At 37.1% G+C, this 18,645-nt stretch overlaps 1 protein-coding gene and 2 pseudogenes across 1 annotated transcript; 2 read left to right on the top strand and 1 right to left on the bottom strand.

Moving 5' to 3' along the window:
* Positions 1 to 2,405: 2,405 nt before the first annotated feature.
* On the bottom strand, positions 2,406 to 5,332 carry LOC110774499 (monooxygenase 2-like). Its single transcript, XM_021979039.2, has 5 exons — positions 5,031 to 5,332; positions 4,393 to 4,455; positions 4,111 to 4,288; positions 3,760 to 3,988; positions 2,406 to 3,544 (listed from the first exon to the last, which is right to left on the bottom strand). Exons 1-5 carry the CDS (start codon positions 5,240 to 5,242, stop codon positions 3,018 to 3,020), a joined length of 1,209 nt encoding a protein of 402 aa, XP_021834731.2. The 5' UTR covers positions 5,243 to 5,332; the 3' UTR covers positions 2,406 to 3,017.
* A 3,139-nt stretch (positions 5,333 to 8,471) lies between these two features.
* LOC148293859 (uncharacterized) lies at positions 8,472 to 11,398 on the top strand (annotated as a pseudogene).
* Positions 11,399 to 18,051: 6,653 nt separating this feature from the next.
* LOC110774501 (uncharacterized protein At2g29880 pseudogene) lies at positions 18,052 to 18,638 on the top strand (annotated as a pseudogene).
* Positions 18,639 to 18,645: the final 7 nt, after the last annotated feature.

The following is an 18,645-nucleotide window of genomic DNA, read 5'->3' as shown; positions in this document are numbered from 1 at the left end:
TTAACATTAGAGTTAACAAAGCGTTCTCCCAAAAGAACAAGTATTTGAAGCTGAGTCATAAAAGGAAGCTGAAAGAAGAGGAGTTGGATACAGTAATGAATGATGAAATTAAAGGTTGTTTGATGAACCATATGTGATGCGAAGAGCACCACAGTGAACTGGAGATGGCATTCAACGAAGGATTCGAAAAATTCCGAGCATTTGCAGCAACTACTCATACAAGTTATAATTGGGACTATGTATCCCCTGATGGTGTGAGAGAGATACTAGATGATGGTGGTGACATGAGTGAGCATAAGCACGTCAAAGCTGCTCGGAAGAAGTCGACCAATACGACTGACTAATTGCGGCTACCGCTGTTCAGTTGGTTGGGGTGATCATGGTATTGCTAACATGGAGCAAAAAACATGCTTTGCAGTGTAAAAGTATCTGATGGGACCTTCTGTCAGTAGTCAGTAATCTGTCAATTTTGTATGAATGAATGAGATGGTTGGGATCCAAATTAAGCTATACAAATGGGTTATTCATTGACTTTTTTCTGATGTTATACAATGGTTGGAATGTAATTTTTTCTTTTTATTTTTCAAAACATCCCTTAACCCCAATAAAGAAAAAAAATTAACAAATTGAAGAGAAAAACTGATTAACACCAGAAATGGTCTATTCGAACTCAAAATAATAATTTCGAGTTAATATAATTAACAATTGTAGAGGCTAAAAAGTAATATAATAATAATTTAGGGTAAATAATAATAAAATACTAATGTTGCGTAACCATGAAACAAGGAATTCAGTAAGGAAGATGAAGTGTCAATGAGTTCGTAGCAATTTTTGAAACATTTTTATAATTTTTGTGTATTTAGTTATGAATTTCATAAGAAAAACAATAAAATAAGAATTTAGGGTAAAAAGCAAGGATGTGGCCATGTTTATTGACGTACACTTGTGCAAGTGGTGAAAGGTGATGCGCTGAGATGACGCCAGGTGTCATCTTGGGATTATTTTGGCTTTTTTTAGTGCAAAAAACTTGGCGCCAGGTGTCATCTTGGGATAATCTGAAAAAAATAACATTAGAACCAACATGTTCAACTAAGAACACAAATGTAATTCAAACCAGCAATTACAGAACTTCTCCCAATATCCTCTCCAAATGCTTACTCCTAATGCCATTACGCCTAAGTTTAGGATCTTTTACCTACATTTCATAATTTCCCACCCCCACCAAAAACAATCAACTAAATATATTGAATATTCATAAGGAAATGACGCATTATTGATGGCAGAAATGATGCATTATTGATGCAACAAATGACGAATTTCCCACCCTCACAAAAAACAAGCCAAACCCAATAAAATCAATCCAGCAACAGTGAACTTACCTCTCAAACTCAAGCGGGAGCTCCGAAGTCAGTCAGCTTAAGAGAATGTGGTGGACATTAGAGAAGACTCTTTGGTAGTGGAGACTCCATCTCTACCACAATCGAGGAACAAATGCTGCTGTGGTGTCTAGCTACAGAAAGAGATATGCTACTTTGCTTTCATCTGGAATCTCGTGTGCTGAACGAAAAAGAGAAGGGGTTTTCACTTGAGCCATAGAATCAAAACAGGGCAATAGCTAGGTAAGAGCCATTAATCGTCATACCGAGGATGCCATAGATCGCAAGCCTCCCAAGGAGCTGATGACAATGGAGCGACTATAGGGTTTGGGAGCTTTGGATCTTTCTAATTGTGGGTTTGCGTTACATTCAAAAACAGAGGATTGTGTTCTTGAATTTTTCAAAGAGAGGGAAATATCTTCAATTGAAGTTGGGTTTCCAACGTGTCAGATTTCAACCCGGTTCTACATGCACCCTCTTTTAAAAACTCACCGTTGGATGAAATCCAACGGCTCTTACATATCCCTCAAAAACACCCCTTATAACTTTCCCCTCACTATAGAAGTACTCGAATGAATAAAGCTTGATGCGAATTTGACCCAAAAAAAGAGAGAAGAAAAAGCTTGATGCGAATTGATTTAAATGAGAGAGGCCCAATGAATTGACTGGTCCGGTACGAGTTTGTAACCCAAGTGCTGGAGTTTATATAAAGAAACGTCAAAGACCCTACAAATTTCAAAGAACACAAATCCTTTCATGGATTTCTACACAACCCTTCTCATACAGGTGTTTTTCAACTTTGAATGAATGGGAAGAGAGGGCTTCGGGCGGATGGCAATTTTTTGAAATTATCAATAACACCATTAAGACCGTTAAGATTATCAATGTACTCAAGCAATATTGACAATACCTATTGTGATAAGTAGAACTTAATTCTCTTCATCAAAACTTATCCATCAACGTTGGCAATTTTTGTATTTCCAAAAGCATAAAGAGCATGATTTAGAAACAAGAATGCAAACAAATTAATAAACCTCACAAAAGATTAACACAAAGTATGATACATATATTTGGCTCTACTTTTAGTTGTCACTTGTCATTCGATACATTTTCTTTATTTATTGTATGCTAATAGAAGTATTGCTCAGTTGGTTGAGCTATTCCACTTTCACCCATGTGGATAGAGGTTCGCAACCCCTAAGCACCAAATGAAGATTTGTGTAAAACCCCCTCCTCCAATCACTTGTACTAAAATAAAAATAAAAAGCAAATAAAACTATTAACTCTAATCACGACAAGAGTCGCATAGGCCTCATATCTACCAAGAAAGAGATACAAAATAGTAGTTGGAACAAATTAATACAGATAATCATTTTACTTTCATAGCCCTTGCGATATGCGGATTCGGCTCTTGAGATCAGCCTTTAGGAGAAGAATCATCATGTGTGTAATATTCTACTAAATAGTATACCCTGAGCACAAAGTTACCTTTTGTAGCCTGTCTGGTAAAAGACCCGTTCTTACTTATAAATTCCTGTTTCTCTTTCGATCCTTGGGAAACTGGGGAGGAGGGCATCAATAATTTCTTTCCCCAGAGGAGGGAACTTAGTTTAAATTGATTCTTGTCCGCAGTGAAATGCACTAGAAATTAAGTTTTCCACAATCATAACTTGTAAATTTAACGATTTTTGGGAAAAGGAACCTGTAAAATATGGCATCCCTCAAGAACTTCATACCCCATCCAGACCCTGCCTGCTGCACCCATCCTGATAAATATGACCCTGCGATCAACAAAGTGACGCGCCACCTTCTTTCTTCCACATATTTTCCAATTGTAACCGCCATCTCTTTTGGCACCAGTCGTCCATTTTGTATAAAGGACTTCCCTATGTGTCTGCCTAAAACCACTGCATCTTCTAATGCTGAGCAACCTCCTTGTGCTAAATCAGGTGTCATGGGGTGCATGGCATCACCAGCCACCGTGATATTTTGCTTGTTTAAGTTCCCAAAAACTACATGCCATGGATACCTGAACATTAGTGGAGCCCATGTCAATGTCGAAAGATCCGAGTGCTGCACAACATCTAGGTATATAGGAGGAAGGTCCTTGGCATAATTCTCAATCACTTCTCTTTTTATAACTTCGGGTTCATCTGCCATATCTGCCCCTACAATGATAGAAAATGTAGCATACAATTTATAAAACTTATCATAAGAGAATCAAATTTTTTGTTACACAGAATTTTCTGCAGTCTGCTTAGTAGTGTTGACGTTTTGGTTTTATTCGCATAATGCAACAAGTAAAACAAAGGGCATATTTTTTTGGACAAAATTAATTAGTTGTCGCTAAGTAAAACAAAGGGCATGGTCTGATGTTTTGAACCTTTAGCTGGAGAGGTGCAAGTAAAAAACCAATAGATCTCTTTGTCAGTGAGGGGAACAAAACCAGCCCTTCTTCCTAGTCCTATATATTGTTGCACGTTGTTGTCCAGTCCATGGCCTTGAGGAAACACAGCCAAGCCACGAACCGCTGATCGACCTGAATAGACCGGTTCAGCAAGTCCTAACCAGCGTGCCACCACTGAGTGCATCCCATCACAGCCTATCAGAACCTATAGCCGATAACAATCCAATTAGAAGAAATAAAAAAAATAACAAAAGGGAATAGAGAAGTTAAAGTCCATTCCATCAAAATGGAAATACTTATAAACAGGGCATGTTGGTTTATGTTTACCTTTGCTTTGATGACAGTCCCATCTGCCATGTGAATAATGGAAATGGATGAACCTTCATGTTCTTGGGTCTCAATAGCAGTGAGCTTGGAAGAGAAACGGATTGAATTAATCGGCAATTGATCTGCCAAAGCATTGAGTAAGGCTTTCCGGTGTACTGATCTTGGTCCAACTAGATCACTGCTTAATTTCATGTAAAAGATTACTGCATTAAAACCAATGATGGATCTGCATTCCTAATATATTCCAGCAGGTGTACAAAGTGAACAAAAAAACAAGCCTACCCATTGGAGGCGACGAAAGAAATGTCTTGGATTTCTCCAGTATCCAGGTTGGTTACATATCCCCTGATGATATAACCACCAAATATAAATACATCAAAAAGTTGAATCTCTATCTGTGTCTATACTCTATATGCAGACGATAGTATTAAACATTATAGGAACAATATCACATCATACAATGAAAAGAAGTACAAAATTTAAAACTTGTAGTCAACATATAGGAAACCAAACCATTTAGAATTAGGACCATTAAAAATGAATTAGAAAAATTCCTTTCCGTCACGAAATTCCCGTAAACAGAGTTTGAACTTCATATTATACCAAAATTCTGTCAATGAACACATAAGAATGATGGCACATACGAATGCATGTATATGTGGGAGCAATTATTCTAAGAAAAAAGGTTACGGGGGAAATTGAAAATTAGCTACAAATTTAGAGGATTTCAAGTTTCAACAGTTAACCTATTCATTATACAATATATATTTAGTGTTCATAAGACTAAGGGCTATATTTGACATTTTATCACTGTTCTTAATTGTCTAGATAATTAGATAGGAAAAAAAAAAAAAAAAAAAAAAAGCACAGAAAAAAAAGTTTATCAACGAGAGAGAAAGATCGAAGGCTAAAAGAATTACTTTTTGGTCGGGGCATAAAGGGGAGCGAGGTTTTGAGAAATGCCCAAGGCATCAAGGGCAACCCAAGCGTTGGGGAAAAGTGTTAAAGCTGCGCCCGTGGCTCTGAGGCCTTCTGATCTCTCCAACACCAACGCTTCAACTCCAGCTCTCTTGAGCGCCACTGCAGTCGCCAACCCTGCAATCCCTGCCCCAGCTATAACCACATCCTCCATTTCTCTATCTGTTTCTCTCTCTTTCTGGGAGAAGCAGAAGCAGAAGCACTCAGCTTTGTAAGAAATGGAGTGCTCAACTTTGTTGGGTTATTATATTAAGATTTCTAGACGGGTGCCGCGCAATGGTTGAACGAAGATGCCAATAAAAGAGTAAGGCGTTGGCACAGAGAAATTTTATATTCTCCACTATGAATTTTATAATTTAGATTGGAATCAACCGCCCAAAAACTATTTTTTATTCAAATGAGAGCCATTGGATCCCAATGGAAATTGCAGCAACGGCTGATGCGAGAGTGGGGCCCACTGGGCTGTATGGTTGTATCCGGGTCTGGGTTTGGTTGGGCTGCTTATATGGTTGAGCCCCAAAGAATAACCCCATTCGGATGGTCCAAGTGATAAAAAAAAGGCTAACGACAAAAGGCACCCTGCTAGTTTAGGGTCATTCTCAAATTGGGCCTCATGATATCAATTTTATCAATTTACGCCCTTACGTTTTCAACTTTGTCCAATTGCATCCTTCCGTTAAGTTGACCAGACGGTCAATCGTTAAATGCTGACGTGGCACCCGTGAGACCCATCCCACCAGTGGATTGACCATTCCGCGCATGCCAGTTGAAGGGTAGTTTTGGTTTTTGACAATTCAAAAAAAAAAAATGAAAATCAAGCCCAAATTGGGCATGAGTTGCAAAGCTGGAGATCGAAGAAAAAGCCCCAAAGACGTCGTTCGTCCTCAACCTCTATTTAACCTAAATCCTAACTCTCCATAGCTGAAAGCTTAGATAAGCGTTGGTTCGAAAAAGTGAAAAGAAATGAGTTGGGATTTCAAGGCTCCAGGCACTCCGCATCCCTCGTACGGTAAGTTGGTTTAAATTTTTGCGATTTAGGATATCTGTGGTGAATGGGTTAGAGGTCGTATAGGGTTATTGTGGTTTGAATGTTGTGTTTTATAATCTGCTTGGAATAGTGGGAGAAGTATGAAAGATTTTGTCGAATATAGGTGGTCCTTTTGCAGATTTCGAATATAGGTGGTCCTTCAAGCTAAGCATGTGCTACCAATGTTTGCCTTTAATAAGGTCAAAGTGTTTGCCTTTAATAAGGCAAAAGTGTTAGGTGGAAGAGTGTGAAAAGGGTTGTTTAATAAAAACTTAGCATTTTCTATAATGGTCCTAAACTGAAAATAATTGAAAACTGTGTTTTTGGTTTTTGTGCAATGTGTGAATACTGTGTTTTGTGTTGTGTGTTATGTTTTAACTGAAAATAACCCATGTTTGGGACATGTAATATGTAGGTGATCCTGAATTGTTTTCTATTTGAATGTACCATGGTAGTCAAATTTGTGGTAACTGTTATGCTTCTAGCAATGTAGCTTGGTTTGATTATTGTGACAAGGATAGAATGTCAATGACTGAGATAGACAATATGGTAAGAGAGTTAGGCTATGATGGGGTGATTAGTTACTGGTATAGTATCCCTACCTAAAGCAATGGTGGCCTAATGATAAGTCCATAAAATTACATATTTATGTACTCTTTATACTTAGTTTTTGTAGGAGAATTTGATTTTAAAAGGACTTATTACTTTATTTTCTCAATTTTCAACTTTCCAAAGCAAGTAATTTGTTTTCAACGGAAATATGACTTTTTGGTGGAGTTTTAGTACGAGACCAATTGGAGATGAAATCTAAGATCTTGAAGATAATTGTGGAATTTTTCTAGAATTTTTGGATCAGCCAATGAGAGCAGTCTTTGAAGTTAAGTCAGCATAAGATGCAATCCCATCAAAACTGTGCTGCTGTGGAAGAATGACTATTTGAAGACTTTCCTGATTTTTCCTCAAGGCGTGCGATATATGGATGGAAACATAAGACAAAAATCTACAATTTACATATTTTTCCTGAATTTTCTTGGAGGAGGAACAACCCCAAACGTGCATGCAAATTAACTGATGTGTTATCCTAGTCCAAGTAGGAAGAGGAGTCAATTACTTACCCATTTTGGATTTATGTTTTAATTAAGTTTTTCTTAAGGTAGGAATAGACGTGGGATGTTTTATTTAAGCATGAGAAACAACGCCTGAGGGGAGGGACGCAAAGACTAGGAGAAATTGGAGACGCCGGAAGAGTACCGCAATTGGCTAAGTTTTATTGTTTCTTCCTTATGTTTTTGCTTATGTTGAATTCTATGATTATGTGTAACTAATTTTCTTTGCTAGGGCATGATGTAGCCTTAGTATGACAATCTAGTTTTCTTATTTTACCTATCTATTGATTGCCGTTTGATGTTGGATTCTTAATCACTGTGCTTAATAACTTGGTTGATTATCTTGATGCTTGATCACCATCTAGACTTTTAATTGAGTTAATTGGATGCAAATTAGAGTAAATACCATTCTTAATTTGAGGATTGCTTCTTGTGATTAGGATTTGTAATTCTTCTAGGGTAAATACCATACTCCTATGGTTTACATGCTTGTTGGAGGTTTTCACAGATCTTAATGAGTTTCTATGTGTTGATATTTGACCTAAATACCATAGGCGAATTGCATGTAGGAATATACGAGTTAGCCTAAATACCATAGGTAATTCATGAAAAAGGAAAACTAAGCGGCGACATCAAATGGTTAGTAAATAGGTAGGTGAATAAGAGGCTAGATCGAATTACTAGTGGTGAATTCATTGTCCTAGTGCTTTTATCAATTTGAATATCTCTTCCTTGTGTTTCGTGACTTTCTACTTATTTTGTCTTTTACTTTCGTTGTTAGTTAAATCATTCTTTCAAAAACCCCTATTGTGTTTACGTGAGTATGCTACGTGTTTAATTTCTTGTTTATATAATTAGAGTAGTTAAAGTATTTTGTGAAGTAAATTATGTTAGACTAATTGGAAGTTGAACTCAATCCTCGTGGGAATGACCTCGTATTTGCCATATTATATTACGATTGACCTTATGCACTTGCAAGTATAATTTGTGTTTAGACTAATCTTTATAATCTCCATTTTTCAGGTTGTCTAAAATTCACAACGCCTAACAAAGCTTAATGATGATCAAGATGTCATAGACATGCTTGTATTTGTACAAGAGACAAGGCTAATAGACATCTTCCTACATCATGGGGTTGATAGTAATGAGGGTCGGTTTTTATAGTCAATCAGGATCAAATCTGTTTGTTGATTTAGAAGCTAATATTGTGCCTAACAGAGGAATTGTGATTGAGGAGCTTGATGACAATTATGGGGCTATTGTTCCTGTTGGTGGGAAATGCAAACAATGGAGACAACATAAAAAAAACAAGTGTTGTGATAGAAGAGCTCAATGAAGACCCAAACGGGGAACAAAGTGGTGGGGGTACGCAAAAGGCAAGGGAATCAAGACAGGGTGTTTCTGAAAAAGGCAAAGAAAAAGCAGTAGAGAGGTAATCTTCTGCAGTGCAAACAGACAAAGAAAAAGCTGTTGAGAGAGAATCTTCTGCCCTTGTAGATAAAGGGAAAAGTAAAATCAGTTTTGTTTTTGGGAAAAGGAGGTGCAAAAATGTAAACAAGACACGTGATAAAGAAGACCAAAGGTCCAATACAGTAACTAAGGGACTAGTTGAGAATGAGGTTGTTGAAGCAATTGTAGAAAAGAGCAAGTTATCAAGATGTCATCCAATGAAGACAAGAAAAGCAAGGAAAAGGACCACAATATGTGATGATGAGGAGTCAGCAGATAGTCTTGACTCTAATTTTGCAGACCTTAACTTCAGTTGTGATGATAATGATGATGATGTCGATTTTGATGAATGGGTGGACAAACAAACTGAGTGGGTTGGAGATGGGGCAAAAGGAAAAGAGCTAGAGTCAACAAATGCTGGGGTTGAATCTTGGGATTGGGGTGCAAATGTTGAACTGGATTCAGAGGAGTATGATTCTAATAATGTGCAGCCTAAATATGACTCTGATGATGACACTCCAATGACGGATAGATGGTCAGAGTTCAATCCGACAACTGACATGGGAGATCCACAGTTTGAGGTTGGGATGAAATTCAGTGATTGTAAAGTTTTTAGATCGGCTGTCAGAGAACATTTTATAAAGATGAATAGGGATGTTGTATTTGTGAGAAGTGAGGCTTTCAAGCTAGAGGCAGTTTGTGCATATCCAGATTGTCCATGGGAGATATATGCTTCCAAAATGCAGCATGAGAAGACCTTGCAGGTTAAAAAATATAAGGGTGAACACACTTATGGTATTGTTTGGGAGAACCCCACTATCAAGTCTAGTTGGCTCAGTGCCAAATATATGGAAACATTGAAAAGCAATCCAAGTTGGCTAGTTAGCTCATTCATGGAGACTGTGGAGAAGGATTATAACACTGGAGTTTCTAGGCAACAAGTTTATAGGGCAAAAGAGAGGGCATTGAGGCAGATTGAGGGAATATACACATAACAATACTCCAGAATTTGGGATTATTGTGAAGAGTTAAGGAATACCAATCCATGAACAACAACCAAAGTTCAATGTGATTTCAATGACCAATTGGGTCATCCAGTGTTTCAAAGGTTATATATGTGTCTAGGTGCATGTAAAGCAGGGTTTATTGCTGGATGCAAACCCATTATTGGATTGGATGGCTGCTTCTTGAAGGGTGTATATGGAGGGCAATTTTTAGCAGCAGTTGGTATAGATGCTAATAATGAAACATGGGTGATTGCGTATGCAGTGGTTGAGTCTGAGTGCAAGGACTCATGGGTTTGGTTTTTGGAATTGCTGGTAAAGGATGTAGAGATTGGTAACCGGTTTGGATACACTTTCATATCAGATAAGCAAAAAGGATTATTACCAGCTTTTGAGCAAGTAGTTCCTAACAGTGACCACGGGTTTTGTGCAAGACATCTGTTCACCAACTTCATATTACAATTCAAAGGGATAGCTTTGTTTGAAAAATTCTGGGGCGCTGCAAAAGCAACAACTATTCCACACTTTGCAAGACAGATGGAAGAGTCGAAAAACCTTAATAAGGATGCTTATGATTGGCTGACTGAACTAGAAAACCTCCCAAGCATTGGTCTCGATCACACTTCAGCACTCATGTGAAGTGTGATATGCTTTTAAACAATATGTGTGAGTCCTTCAACTCATTCATATTGGCATGCAGAGATAAGCCAACATTGACCATGCTTGAGATAGTTAGGTGTAAGTTGATGAGGAGGATACAAGGCAGAAGGGACAAAATGAAGAATTGGACAAAGGCAATTTGGCCCAAGATTTTTAAGAAGGTAGAGATAAATAAGGCAATTTGGCCCAAGATTTTTAAGTAGGTGGTTGTGTCACTATGTGGTCAGGTGGAGGAAAATTTCAAGTTGGCAGTGGTGGGATTTCACAGTATATTGTGGACTTGGATTTGAGGACATGTTCTTGTAGAGAATGAGATTTGACTGGTTGGCCTCGTGTTCATGGAGTGGCAGCTATAAATTACAATGGGGGCCTGAATGTAATGGATTTTGTGGATGCATGTTATCACACTGAGACATATTTCAAGGCATATGAAATACTAACTATGAATGGGATGGAGTTGTGGGATAGAACTAATATGCCATCATGTGTGCCTCCTTCATACTCCAAACAACCTAGAAGGCCAAGAAAGGCTAGAAGGAAGGAAGCAGGTGAGTCAAGCAAGAAGAACACTGTTGTTACAAAAGTTCAAGACTCACTGAGGTGTGGCCAATGTGGAAGAAAGGGCCATAATAAAAGGACTTGTCATAGGAATCTCCCCCCCAAAACAAAAATAAAAAATTGGAAGGCTGAGGTAAACATCTAAGGATGAACATTTGTTAATTTTATTAATTTTTACGTTTTTGGAATATGATGCAACTAACAGTTTATTATTTTTTGCCTCATCCCAGCAAACTACTCAAACAAGTGAAGCTGGTCCCAATACAACAACAAGGTGAGCTAAGCCTGCAACATCTGTGCAGAAAGGAAAATGGAAGAGAAAGGCCACCACTGTAGTTGCAAGTTCAAATGTACCACCAAGTGATTCAGTTGCTCCATCCTCAACATCTGCCCATCCTGCAAGTGGATCTGCCCCTCTTGCATCAACTGAAGCTTCAACTAGCAATTCTTATTTATTGAGGAAACGACCTATGGTTGTGGGAGCATCAGACTTGAGCAAGGAATGATGATGGTCTTGCACACTTGTCTTTGTTTTAATGGTGGGAAATCATAGACTTCTATTAGCTGGGGTGGTTAGGTTAGGTCATTTTGTTATCAGCAGATAGTTTTACCTTTATTAGCTGGTTGGGTTAGGTTATAATGTTATTTTGGAAGACAAGTTGCCTTATTTTGGGAAGATAGCTTGTGATATTTTGAAAGATAGGTTCTTTTTTTTTGGGAAAACAGGTTCTGTTTTTTTCGAAGGTTGTAAATGTTATTATGTGGCCTATTTTGTTGTTATGCTACAAGTGGAAATGAATTTCGTATTTATTGTAGAAACAAGTTGTTGGAAAGAACAGGTCCATTTTGTACATATTATTGCATTTCCAAAATGTCACATTGTATGCAGATTAAATAGCCATCATGCTCATTCCCATTACATAGCCAAAATGTTCATTCCCATTACATAACCAAAAGCACAGTGTTTTCCATACCAAAGGCACAGTGCAGACCCTAACCAAAAGCACACTACATTACACCACAAGCATAATACTTCCCATACCAAAAGCACAGTGCATCCCTAAAACACCCCCTTTCATGCCAATTCCAAAGTCTTCGGCTTCAGTCCATCTGATCCACCATTCCCTCCAAGGAAGAACATTGCAATAAGCTCTACAATTCAAAATCTAATATTTTGCATCAAATCTAGCTTTTTACCTTTGCACACACAACGAATCACCTCCCAGGATTTGAAATTATCCACAAGGTTAGGATTCTCGCATTCATACCACACCAACACACCATCGCCTTATGCTCCATTTCTCCTTCGTTTTCTAGGTTAGGGAGCCAATACACTTGAATAAACCTTTTGGGCAGCTCACTTCTTCGAAATCGTAGATCTGTAAAGTCAGTTATGGAGATTTAGGATTTAGGTTAAACTGAGGTTGAGGACGAACGACGTCTTTGGGGCTTTTTCTTCGATCTCCAGCTTTGCAACGTGTGCCCAATTTGGGCGCGATTTTCAGTTTTTTTTAAAAAAATTGTTGAAACCCAAAACTACCCTTCAACTGGCATGCACGAAATGGTCAATCCACTGGTGGGGTGGGTCCCACGGGTGCCACATCAGCATTTAATGATTGACCGTCTGGTCAACTTAACGGAAGGATGCAATTGGACAAAGTTGAAAATGTAAGGGAGTAAATTGATAAAATTGATACCCTATGGTCCAATTTGAGAATGACCCTAAACCAGCAAGGTGTCTTTTGTTCGTTAGTCCTAAAAAAACAAGCGAGCAATAAAAACAAAAACAAAATTTAAAGCATATTGCAGAAGAGAAGAACGCTCAAGGCACTTCGACCAATCATGGAGCAGATTCGTCGCTTGTGATGCTGCAAAAGCTCTTGGAGCAGAACAGGTGTGTCGGGAGGAAGGTTAGATATCCCTCTTTCTTCTTATGCTGCTATTGAAATCGTTGTGAAAAAAACCTATCCTCTGTCTAGAAGAAGAGGCTGGGTCTTACAAAATACGCCCTAAAATTTCTATAATTTTTTTATATATATATAAAAATCCTTCTGTATCCTTGGCCATTTCGCAGGTGTATGGACGGTTGTTCGCACCACTTTGCAAAACCCAAGGGAGGTGTCGTATAGTAGTGTAGCTCGGAAGTCCGAGTGTCGTATCCACAGAGAGCAGTGTAAAGAAAATAACAGAGATGAAAAAAGAACAAGTGTGATTGAGAGGTTGATTTATGCAAGATTTGATTTAGAGAAAATTTAATTGATTAAAACACTAAGGCATTGGGTTTCCACTTCTAACATAAGCATGCAACTCTTATTAATTTGATCCACAAAATATTTTCCTTTGTAGTTGTTCAAAATAATTAAAGCCCTTTTTAATTTCCTTTAGAAGTATTCTAAGCATAACTTGTACCATTGGCAACAAACTATCAAAAAATAAACTTCATCAAAATTCTATTAATCTTTAGTAATTTTCTTCTCTTTTAAAAGCATGAAAGTTTTTACTACACAATGGGAAAAACATGATTGAACCCGTGAAATAGATTATCAAACATTCATCAATTAATTAAAAAGAAAACTACAAATTCCATTTGAACAAAAACTACAAATTCACATTAAAGCTTAAGTTTGGATCAAACTAATAAAAATTACACACTTATATTAAAAGCTTTCTCCCTAGCCTTAGCTAGGGAGTTAGTTCCCCATAATAAAATTAAACTAAAAATAGAAATTAAAACTTAGAAAGATGGAGGGAAGAGAGAAAGCTCAAGAGTTGTGGAGCTTGGGTGTGATTTTACAATGCCATAGCTCCTCCTATTTATAGGAAAATGGGAGCAATTCTAAATTCATTAAATCCCTCCATTCATGAATTTAATATGTATTCCACTTGCCATCAAACCAATTGCCAATTTGCTTCCATTACTTATTCCATAGTGTTGATGACTCCATTCTCCAAATTCTTCATCTTCTTCAATGCACAACCGTAACCCTCATCTTAATATTTCTTCTTTTCTTCAATTGATGCTCCACTTCTACTTGCTTTTGTTATTCAATCCTTTCTTTTGGTTAAGTGTTGCACCCATTTGCCTACTAGCATCCAATGATCTTCTTCAACCTTAAGATAAAATAATGAAATCATCATCAATTATGTAATGGGTATGTAAGCAAGTGCAAAAGTGAAAAACAAACCTAATTAACTAAAATTGTAAGAAAATCAATTACTAACAAATATATTTAGGGATAATAAATGTGATAGTTTATGTGCTCATCAACGGTGTACAATCGGATACTAGCATACCTCTGGTTGAGGTCGTATTCATGTTAAATAGGTCATATTGTTCCGTACATATTGGAACATCCCTTTCGTATTTTATATTGGATTATGATGGATTGTGGATATTTCTGGTTTATGAATTTTGTCTTGTTTTTTTGTTGCATCAGTTGTTGAACAATATAAAGTGAACCAACCGTCCTTTCGCTTTACAATTTGGGAAATTAAATTAAATTTCAGGACGGGGTGTTACAAGTGAGGTCTCATGTTCAAACTCACATGATATCTTAGTTGTGTGTGTGAGTTTAGACCATCACTTGTACTAAAATTTAGCCACCATTTATACTTTTTTAAGGAGGCTTTTTATCGCAAAGGGTTCCTAAGTTTAACGAAATTATCACCTTTTGTCCTTAATATTTTTTTTTGGTGACATTAATGGTGCTTAATGTTACTCTCTATACGTCATTGGGTGTTTACCTTAGTGGTTAAGGTCTTCGTTTGCAAATCTCATGGCATCAGTTCAAATCCCCTTGTGGGTGCCCCCTTCCCCTTAAAATAGAATTCCCCCTCCCCTTAGAATAGACTATCGATCGAATAAAAAAAGAAGAAGATACTTTCTATACATCAAATTGGTCCCTACTATTAGCTTTCGTCAAATTTTCTATTAGAACACTCATATGATACATATGTGGAGCCCACATATCCAATTATATAAAGCCAAGTGGATTTAAATTAAAGGACTAACGTCATTTTAGTCGCTGGAGGTTTAGGGTCATTACTGAAATGGGCCCCGATGTTTCAATTTCATCAATTTCGTACCTGACATTTAAAAAACTTACCAATTTACATCAGCCGTTACATTGACTGTCAGGTCAGACGTTAAATGATGATGAGGCAGTCATGGGTCCCACCACAGAATCTAATTAGCCAGTAGAAATAGTCCAGACGAAGGGCATTTTCGGGAAAAAAAATTTGTTTTTTAAAAACCGAAGTTAAATGTTTGCTTTGTTGTACCTTATATTCAACATAAGGCGATAGATATAAGGCGAGAGGAAGCTGGCGAGAGGAAACTAGCGAAGAAGATCTAGAAGCGATTGGATGCCTGGAATGGATGAAGAGGCGCCGATGTGTTGGTGTGGCAAGGCTGCTACAATTCGAATCCTGGTAGGCGATTTTCCATGTGTGCAGCAATGGTACGTGAGAATAATAAGGTTTTAAGGGTTGCCAGTTCTGGACATGGTTTGATCCGGAAATGTGTGAACGGTCAAAGGCAGTGATTCCTGGGCTTCTAAAATCGCAGAACAAGCTGGAGAAATCAATGGCAAAGGCAAGACAAAGAGAAAAGGTCGTTTGGGTGTTGTTGGTGGCTTTGTGGGTACTGTTTGCAAGCTTCATTTTGGGAGGGATGCGTGGATCTGGAGTGAACAAAAAGAGGAGTTTCAAATTAGCTTCTTCCATGCTATGAAGTGTTTCTGGGTTGTTGGTTATTAGGGTATTTGTGTTGTTTGTGTGCTTTTGTAAGTGATTTTGTAAGGGTTTAATTGCTATGTAAGGGTTAAGTGTTATGAAATGTATTTAGTAACTTTTTGTTTGTTAATGGGATTGTGAAGGCAACATTTGTAGTGAATTACATCTAAATGAAGTGAATGCCCAAAACAATATAAAGAGAAGTTTGAAAATTTTGCCAAAACAATCAAGTGAATGCCTAAAACAATATATGTGCTAAATGAAGTCAAATTATGCAAACAATAACTTAGAAAATTTTCCAATCAAAATGGGCTCAAAATAGACAGATAATAACATTGACAATTACATATTTCATGTCCTGTGAAATCCATTCCAAAATGACAATCAGTGGATGTATTTGCATTCACAGTGGCTGAAGCTTATGTGAATGTCATTACATCCATCAAAAAAGGTCATTCATTAAGTTACACATGACCAATTTACCAAAAACAACCCCTAATCACAAGTCATTAAGTTATACAAAACCAAGTTATACATGACCAATTTACCCTAGGGTTTAGGACCCTTTAATCACAAAATGCCAGTCTAACAACCCCAAACTGTAATGACCCCCTTTTTCAGTTAGCTTCAATCTACAACACTTGATCTTGCAGTTGATGCACAAGTTGATGAACCAGGACATGAAGTTGAGGCTACTGGAGGTTGAGAAGTGGCATGTCCTTTCTTACTTGGTTTTGGCTGCACATATTATTCAGGATGTCAAGAGAGGATTTGGAATTTGAAGAAAATTGATAAGAACCATCATAAACAGAAGTTAGTTACCAGAGGTTTCCCTTTTTGCACACGCCTTGGAGGCTTGGATATTTTCTTTTTGGTGCTTGGACCAGCTGAAGTGGCTGCTTGGGATGGATCAATAGTGGTCTAGAACATAAAAATACTTGTCAGGATGCAACAAAAGTAGGTATTATTAAGGGATAGAATTGAGCAAGATTGAGTTGCTATACCTGGATATTTTCAGTACTTCTCTTCCTCTTACTTGCAGTTTTGGCCTTCGGGGAAAGATTCCTATGGCAAGTCCTCCTATTGTGCCCCTTTTTACCACATTGCCCACATTTGAGAGAGTCCTGTGTGTTGGGAATACGAGACAATGTAGTTTCAGCTGTGTTGCTTGACTCTCCCATCTTCATTTTGCCCTTGTGCTCTCCCTCTTCTTTCTTTCTAGATTTTCTTGGCCTTCCAGGCTGTTGTATTCAATTAGGATTTTAAAAGACTATTTTTGGGACAAATAAGTCTTGTGGTATTCAATTAAGACTTTTAAATAATCTAAACAAGTCTTGTGGTATTCAATCAGGACTATTATGATTTTTTAAAAAGGGTGTCCAAATCTAGTGGTATTCAATTAAGACTTTAAACAAGTAACAAAAAGTCTTTTGGTATTCAAAAACTTGCTAATTTCGAAGGATTTTTTTTAAAATAGGGAATTTGTGTGACTTTTTAGTGGGAGGTATAAATACCAAACCCTATAAAAAAATCCCACCCTAACCATCAGACTTTTCACGTGAGATTTTTTTTTGTCTGCTAGAGAAGACGAACAGCTCTTCGTGAAGATAAACAGCTCTTCAACAAGGTATTGCTTCCTTCTCGTGCTATGTCTTCTTGCGTTTATTGTCTATATATTTGTTATATGCCATGTTTGTATATGATTTGTGTCTATGGCCCTTCGTGGGTTTGCTGCTATCTTTTCCATGCTTCGTGGGTCTGTGTCTCGCAACAATTGTTGCTACCTATTGCATGAACAAAACAGGTCTGGTCCAATATAGTAGAATTCGTATTTCTTCAATGACTTTATAATAGCATTCAAGAATGACCAGACCAATACAGTAGTTTGATACTCTCATTGACAAATACATGAGTTTCTAGGAAATCAGTATTTTCCAATTCAAAGATTAACCCCCACAGGGATTGCCAACATATGTTAGTATTTTCAGTTCAACAGTAACATATGCTTATTATTGTAGCAGATCAACAAGATTGTCTTTTATTTTTATTTCGAGTTTTAGGGGGGTGTATTTTAGCATCCTTCATCCAGACCAGCATATGCTTATTATTGTAGCAGCTAGTTGAAATTCATATGCTTATTATTGTTGTGGTGATTAGTTTTTGGACAATTAGAAATAAATTGAAAACAATAGTTTTCGTTTAGGAATATAACACCCGACATACACATGGACAATTAGAAAGAAAATAGAAAATAGGAAACATGAGTGAAATTCTTTTCTTTTCTTTTCTTGTTTGGTATGATATGTATTCTTGTGAAATAACTAATAAATTTCTTACATATGTTGTAGTAGTAATTTAATGGGGGATTCACAACAAGGAAATAACAAAGGAAGGCAAAGAGAAAGAGAACTATAAATCTTGGACCATGGACGATACCAATGAGTTGTTGCACCTCTTGGTGGATGCTATCAATAGTGGATTGCATGATGCTAATGGGTCACTTAGCAAGCAAAATGTAGAAAGACTGATACTTCCTCGTCTTAATGCGAAAATTACTTTCCCAAAAACTTATAATAATTACTTGAGCCGAATGAAGTGGTTTAAGAAGCAATATAACAAGATGTCTATGCTTATGCGTAACAACTCTGGCTTTGGGTGGGACCCAATTGCAAAGACGTTCACTGCTAGTGATGAAGTATGGAAAGATTACTTGAAGGTGAGCTTAGTTCATAATCTTTTAAATATATTAATAGCTTACTAGTTTAGTACAATATATTATTTGCAATATATTAATAATGAATAATTTGTTCTTTGCTAGTCCCACCCAAGTCTAATAAGGGAAAGCACAAGGTTTTACCCTTATTTCAAGGTATGTGATAATTATCTAATTATAATAATATTGTTATTATAATATGTATTTTTCATAATATGGTTATTGTGATATATGAATATTTTTAGGATTGCATCGGAGCTATTGATGGTACACATATTCCGGCAATGGTGAGGGGATGAGATGTAA

This window comes from Prunus avium, chromosome 6 (genome assembly GCF_965620075.1).
Source record: "Prunus avium chromosome 6, drPruAviu1.hap1.1, whole genome shotgun sequence".
Lineage (NCBI taxonomy): Eukaryota > Viridiplantae > Streptophyta > Magnoliopsida > Rosales > Rosaceae > Prunus > Prunus avium.
Note: the sequence above shows the minus strand (reverse complement) of the source record. Positions and strands in the feature narration are given on the sequence as shown.

What these genes read in the sequence shown, in the direction of transcription:
- LOC110774499 (XM_021979039.2), bottom strand. Translation starts at nt 5,242, where the DNA reads ATGGAGGATGTGGTTATAGCTGGGGCAGGGATTGCAGGGTTGGCGACT. An exon ending in TCTTTCGTCGCCTCCAATGG is followed by an intron (nt 4,289 to 4,392) that starts GTAGGCTTGTTT and finishes GAAATTAAGCAG; the next exon opens with TGATCTAGTTGGACCAAGAT. An exon ending in TTGCACCTCTCCAGCTAAAG is followed by an intron (nt 3,545 to 3,759) that starts GTTCAAAACATC and finishes CTATCATTGTAG; the next exon opens with GGGCAGATATGGCAGATGAA.